Source organism: Capsicum annuum, chromosome 10 (genome assembly GCF_002878395.1).
Source record: "Capsicum annuum cultivar UCD-10X-F1 chromosome 10, UCD10Xv1.1, whole genome shotgun sequence".
Classification (NCBI taxonomy): Eukaryota; Viridiplantae; Streptophyta; class Magnoliopsida; order Solanales; family Solanaceae; genus Capsicum; species Capsicum annuum.
In genome coordinates, this window is record NC_061120.1 from 32,670,151 (window position 1) to 32,676,160 (window position 6,010).

General features: G+C 38.1%; 1 protein-coding gene across 2 annotated transcripts in view; it reads right to left on the minus strand.

Moving 5' to 3' along the window:
* LOC107845348 (heterogeneous nuclear ribonucleoprotein Q) overlaps positions 1-5,428 on the minus strand; it is an 11,213-nt gene extending 5,785 nt beyond the window's left edge. The window contains exons 1-6 of one of the 2 annotated variants that reach the window (XM_016689619.2): positions 5,168-5,428; positions 3,020-3,460; positions 2,786-2,902; positions 2,515-2,655; positions 2,242-2,421; positions 142-346 (exon numbers count right to left, since the gene is read on the minus strand). In XM_016689619.2, coding sequence (XP_016545105.2) covers positions 142-346; positions 2,242-2,421; positions 2,515-2,655; positions 2,786-2,902; positions 3,020-3,403 — 1,027 coding nt within the window. In that variant the 5' untranslated portion in view covers positions 3,404-3,460; positions 5,168-5,428. Of the gene's footprint in view, positions 1-141; positions 347-2,241; positions 2,422-2,514; positions 2,656-2,785; positions 2,903-3,019; positions 3,461-5,045 lie in introns of both variants that reach the window. The other variant, XM_016689620.2, reaches the window with a different exon arrangement.
* Positions 5,429-6,010: the final 582 nt, after the last annotated feature.

Here is a 6,010-nt window from a genome sequence, read left to right on the forward strand (position 1 = left end):
TCTCTCTTCATGATTTATTTCTTTTCCTCTTTGAGAAGGGGAGAAGTAAGGGGGTCAATGGAACACACAGATGTAGATTCAGGGTTTTCCTTTATGCAATGTATGTGTTCCACTTGGTATTTACATGTCTAGAAGCATTACCATTAACTTCATATGTTTCACCGTCTTTAACAGCTTTCAGAGCACTTGACCTTTCTGCATAATGGACAAATCCAAAGTCTCTTTTACCACCAACCTTAGCTGGCGGCATAACAACCCTGGTAACTTCGCCATGGCGCTGGAATAATTCCTTCAATTGCTCAGTCGGTGTGTTTTCTGGAATGTTCTTCACATAAAGTGCTTTAACCTGGAAAAGAAAGCAAAAGATATGTAATACAATGTCCAAACTAGCAAAAAGAAAAGGGTTGATAGGAATAAGTCTATTTAAAAGCAAAAAGCATCAAGGTGGATTTCGAAGCGACAGGTCAGAAATGATGAACATGGTACTTTATGTGAAGCTCACTATTTACAGAAAATTTATAAAAAAAAAAGAAAGAGGCGGGGGGTCAACCGGGTGCACAGGGAAGGGCCAGACCACTAATACAGAGAATAAAAAGTATGATACATATTTTTTTGATCAGGTAAATAATACATGACTTTAGTAATATAATAATCCAATTTCAGTAAAATACTAGTTTCGACTTATTTTTTACAATCATGTTGAATGTTAATCCAACTCCTCAAAGATGATGACATTCAAAAAGACTGACGTTTCTTCGTCGGAATCGCTTTATGCGTCATTCTTTTAAGCGCACATGTATTCATGGCTGGCTTCAGCCCCATGAAGTGGTGACCCATCATTTCACGCAGCTTCGTTGCTTAATGACACTGACATATAAGGTTTCATTGTTTTGTACCGGTGGATCTTCGACCAGACAATTGATTCGTATTGGATTGGACAATACATCAAGAAAATACAATTTATTCGTATTGGATTGGACAATACATCAAGAAACCTAACATCATACCAAATATGTGATTTAGCTCACTATGACTAATCTTTCTCTTTTAAGGTTATAATAGTAATAACCATGCCAGCTTGCAGGCACTACCTTGATGATAGCACAAAAAAAGTAAAAAACTACCTAGCCCGACACCAAGTCTGACAAAGATGCTCAACAAGAGTTTGAAAACTTTCAAATATCTTTGAAGACATTGGATGCTTGGAAGAACCACAGGAAGAGCCTATTGAAGCATACAATATGACCCAATTAGTGCTCAAGGAAGGGGGTCAAAGGTCCACTCAACAGAACAGGTGCACAAAAGGCCAAGAGTCAAAAGTGGCAGTCAAAAGCACCCTCAATTTTCCACTGATTTTTTGGCAACAGAATGGAGGTAATGCATTCCCACCTCAAAAAACACACCCTCATGAAATTGGCAATGCTTCTGGGGCAGTGAACACTCGGACCAAAAGCACCCCCTGCGCTTTGCATGGTATAAACAGCGGAATAGGATCCTTGGATGAGCTATTCTTAGTCCTACTTGAAAGGTTATTTTGGCTACTTATTTACAACAAATGTAACCCATAGTATAAATAGTTTCCTAAGCGATTTTCCTTCTTAGCAAGCCTTTGATGAATAGAGGTTATATCCTTGATCAACTTCATTGGTGCTTGCTTTGACTTGATTGTCTCGAGGGTTCCAAATGCTTTTGGTGCTTGAAATTTCTCAATAGGGGATATTCGACTTATTGCCAATTATTGCCTATTAAATTCCATTTTGTCTCGAACTTCTATTTCTATACCTTCATCTATTTATATTTTGTATTTCTTTACTTGTTCTTCCATTAATTCCCTATCACTCGACTATTCCATAATCATCTAAGAGTATCTTTAGCCGGGGCACTAGGTTTACGAGTTTTAGTTCTCAACAGAATCGGCAGTAAAGTTACCCGCAACAACTCTTCCCCAGCTATGGTTACAGCACGCCCAGAGAACCAAAAAGTTAGAACTATCATCACCAGTTTTCTGGCTCAATATTATCTAATGCAACTCAAACATATAATGATAATAAGTTCAGAACTTCTTAAGTTGAAAAGATTTATGCACATTACAAATACCAGCCTTATCTCCCTTCCCACCCCTAGCCATACCCACGTGAAGTAAACAAAGAAAAAAAGTTGGCCCTGAGCAGCATATCAAGAGTATTTGCTAAAGATCTCATAAAAGCTGCTCAAGGAACTGTGATATATATTGTTTTATACCTGAGCAGCAGCAGAAGAATGATCAGGTGAAATCTTTGGATCAGCCCAGGTAACAGTAGGTGAATTTCCCTCCAGCTTAAAGTTTGCACTTGCCATTTTTTTACGAGAGTAATCCGCACAGGCATTATTGTAATATTCAACAAAAGCAAAACCTCTATTACGTGCCGGGTTTTGAGGATCCTTCAGTCAAATATTAGAAGTTTATAATTGTCCATGAGATGCCCATGATGGATCACAACAATTTATGTAAGTGTTTAGGACGTCAAAACACACCTTTATGAGTTCTATTAATTCTGCACCAGGACCAGTCTCATCAATGACTTTTCTGAAGTCGTCATCAGACCAGCTCTTTGGTACATTACCAATGAACAATCTGTATTTAGTTTCTGATAGTGAACACCTTAAGGTTTTTCCCTGGGTAGATGACAAAAAACAAACAAATAATTACAAAATTAAGCACTTACACTAAAAGAGAAGATATTACTGAAAATTCTTCAACAGAAAAAACATGATCAATGAAGCCAACTACGGATGCAGAAATCACCTTGTATTCTTTGTTATGCAGTTCTTCAATAGCCTTTTGTGCCTCATCTTTAGTGCTGAATGCTACAAAGGAAAACCCCTTGCTTTCACCAGTATCCTTATTTCTCATGACTCTGACCTGCCAAGATATGAGACGATTCCACAATTAGGAAGAGCAAACAAAATTGAAGTACTTCACAAACATATGCCCGTTGCCAAACTTTCACACTACTTCCTGATTAGAAATTGGAACTACCTCATGTATTTCGCCGAGTGGTTCACAGAGATCCCTCAAGTCTTCCTCAGAAACATCTCGAGGAATCCCACCAATGAAAACCTCAGACCCGTGTGGAGGGAGAGCTAGAATTTCGGCATGCTCTTTTTTTCCCTCTTCAGTAAGAGAATCGCTAGGCTTTTCTTCATCTGCAACAGGCTCTGGAACGTCACCCATATCTGCTTCTGGAGACTGCTCTCTCCCACTATCTCCACCCCCGGAGTCATATGATTGTTCTTCGCCGTTTTCATCACCGACTTCTTCTCCAGCGCCTTCATCATCTATCAGTTCTGCATCTTCATCTTCCTCAGAGTAATTTTCATCATCAAGATCCACACGGTCATCAATTTCAGTATTCTCTGCCATGAATGTTTCGTGCCGCAGTTCTTATCCAACAAATAAACAGCAGGTCACTAATAATGCCTGCAGACCACATTACGTTAGCTCTTTTGCTTGTTGACGGACATACATCAATCAATCCACCATGTACTCTCAATCAACTCTCTCAATATCTGGGTTTAGCTATATAGATATGTCAAAGATTGGTAAATCCATCTTTTCTTTAAAAGAGCAAGTACACCCTATGGACATTGGGGCAATGAAAAAATTTAAGTACTTTCTCCTGTCCAGCACCAAGAAGGAAAGACATGTAGGGCAGGTAATTTTTCAATATATTCAGGGAGACAAAAGTACAAAATAAACAAATGTGCAACAATTTCCAACTTATAACAACAACACTTCTACCACTTTTCTCTTTCTTCCTTTTCCATCTTACAAAGCCCAATGTTCATTAGCCCATGGAGGAATAACTATAAGATGAAGTAAAACACAATGGAAAATGGGTTAGCCCCTCTGCCCTTTTTTACTTAAATGCTAAACTTGGTGCAACTTCCAGGTTTCGAACTAGTGAGGTGAATGTAACACACATGGCGTCGTTGAAAGACAAAAGCTCTTTAAAGAACTCAACCAGTTTTAGTACCAACATATAACTACTAACACATAACATTTTATTAATTCAGGTACCTGAGTTAAAATCAAACTTAAAAGACAACAACCCAAAACAAAATCTTAGTAAATCAAACATCCGAAAAAGATAAATTTGAAAAACCTAATGCTAAAAAAAGGGCAGCCCGGTGCACCAACGCTCCCGCTATGAATGGAGTTGTCCGGGAAGGGCCGGGCCACAAGGGTTTATTGTACGCAGGAGATAAAGAGATAGAGAGGCTTCTTCGACAGGCCCTCGGCTCAAGAATAACAATTCAGGTATCTACAACCAACAACAACATATCTCGTGAATCCCACAAGTGAGGTCCGGGACAGACCTTTCCCCTACCTAGGAGATAGAGAAGCTATTCAGAAAGCCCCTCGGCTCAAGGATAACAATTCAGGTATCTACAACCAACAACAACATACCCAGTATAATCCCACACGTGGAGTCCGAGGAGGGTATAGTGTACGTAGACCTTATCCCTACCTTGGGAGAGATAGAGAGGCTGTTTCCGATAGACCCTCGGCTCAAGGACACCAATTAAGGTATTTGAGGAGTTAAAATCAAAGCGGAAAACACGAAAAATACCAAGCCCAAAACTTTTTTTTGTTTATGCTTTTGAAAAATGGTAAACAGAAGCGGAGCCAGGGTACCGCAGGGGGGTTAGTCAAAAAACTACACAATATAAGGTCGAAAGCATATTTTATGCACCCCTTGATTTCTTCGTGTGTATACCTCTCTATATCCTGAACCCCTTAGTAAAAATACGGGCTCAACGAAATCTTAGAAATCAAAGATCCGAAAAAACAGAAACCTGAAAACCCAGAGCTCAAAATAACAAAAAATAAAAAAATCAAAAAATACAAATGAACCAGAAAAACTAAATCAGTAACAAAACCCTAACCTAGGCAATTCCGTACACATCTAGCAAAGTTTTTTTAAAAGTAAATTCAAGTTTAGGAACAAAAAACATATACAAATTAAAATTTTATGGAAAAAAGGGGGGGAAAGGGAAAAAACCTTGTATGAGTATGGTCGGAAATGATAAAGGGCAGAAGAAATATAGTAGTATGTGAGAAGACATATATATATGTATGTAGAAGTAGAAGAAGAAGATATGAGTATTGTTGGGATTTTCATACCCTAAGATTAGAGAAATTTTTGCTTATCTGTTTGTGTTTTCTGCTTCTGAAGGCGAAGAAGAAGCTAATCTTGAAATACACACACAAAACAAGCTATTTCAGCTCTTTTATACTACTCTGCCTCGATTTCACTACTCTATTTGGCCCTAATTTTGGTATCTCGCCACTGCCCGCATAAAGAGGTTGATTTTGTCAATTTGTAGGTGGGGTATAGGGGTATTCTCGTCAATTTCATATTTTCAGATTTTAAAAATTTTGGTATTCAGCATCTAAAAAAATTGAAATATCAAATATCGTATCAAAATACATACTTGTTGGAATAGTTAGTGTTTATTGATGCGTCAAAGAGATTGAATGTTGGAGTGAGGAGTAGTCTGGTGCATTGCGACCATTTTCACCTGTGATAGTCGACGCGGTGTAGCCACTAAGCATCCAAATTGGGCGCGACGCGGCCATCGAATAGCCCAAAATGTGCATGATGCCTAGTACGGTGGTTATTGGATGCTCGAAATATTTTTGTTGATGTTTGAAAAGGCACCTGAATGATTAAGTTTGTTGCAAATGGATGTACAAAGGTATTATGGATATTGTAGCTCCTCTAAACACAAAAATATACCGACTATGATTTGTTCTCTTTCTTTCAAAATTCTCATTATATAAAACAATTTAGTTCTTCTGAAAAATTTAAGTTGTTTGTTGAAACTTGAATTTTATAGGTTTTGTAAAATCTCAAAGTAATTATACCATTTGATCAATAAGCAGATTTTGGAGAGATTCTTCATTGATCTAGTGACGGGCTGCAACAATTAATATGAAGGTCTAAATTCCCAAAGGACATAGATG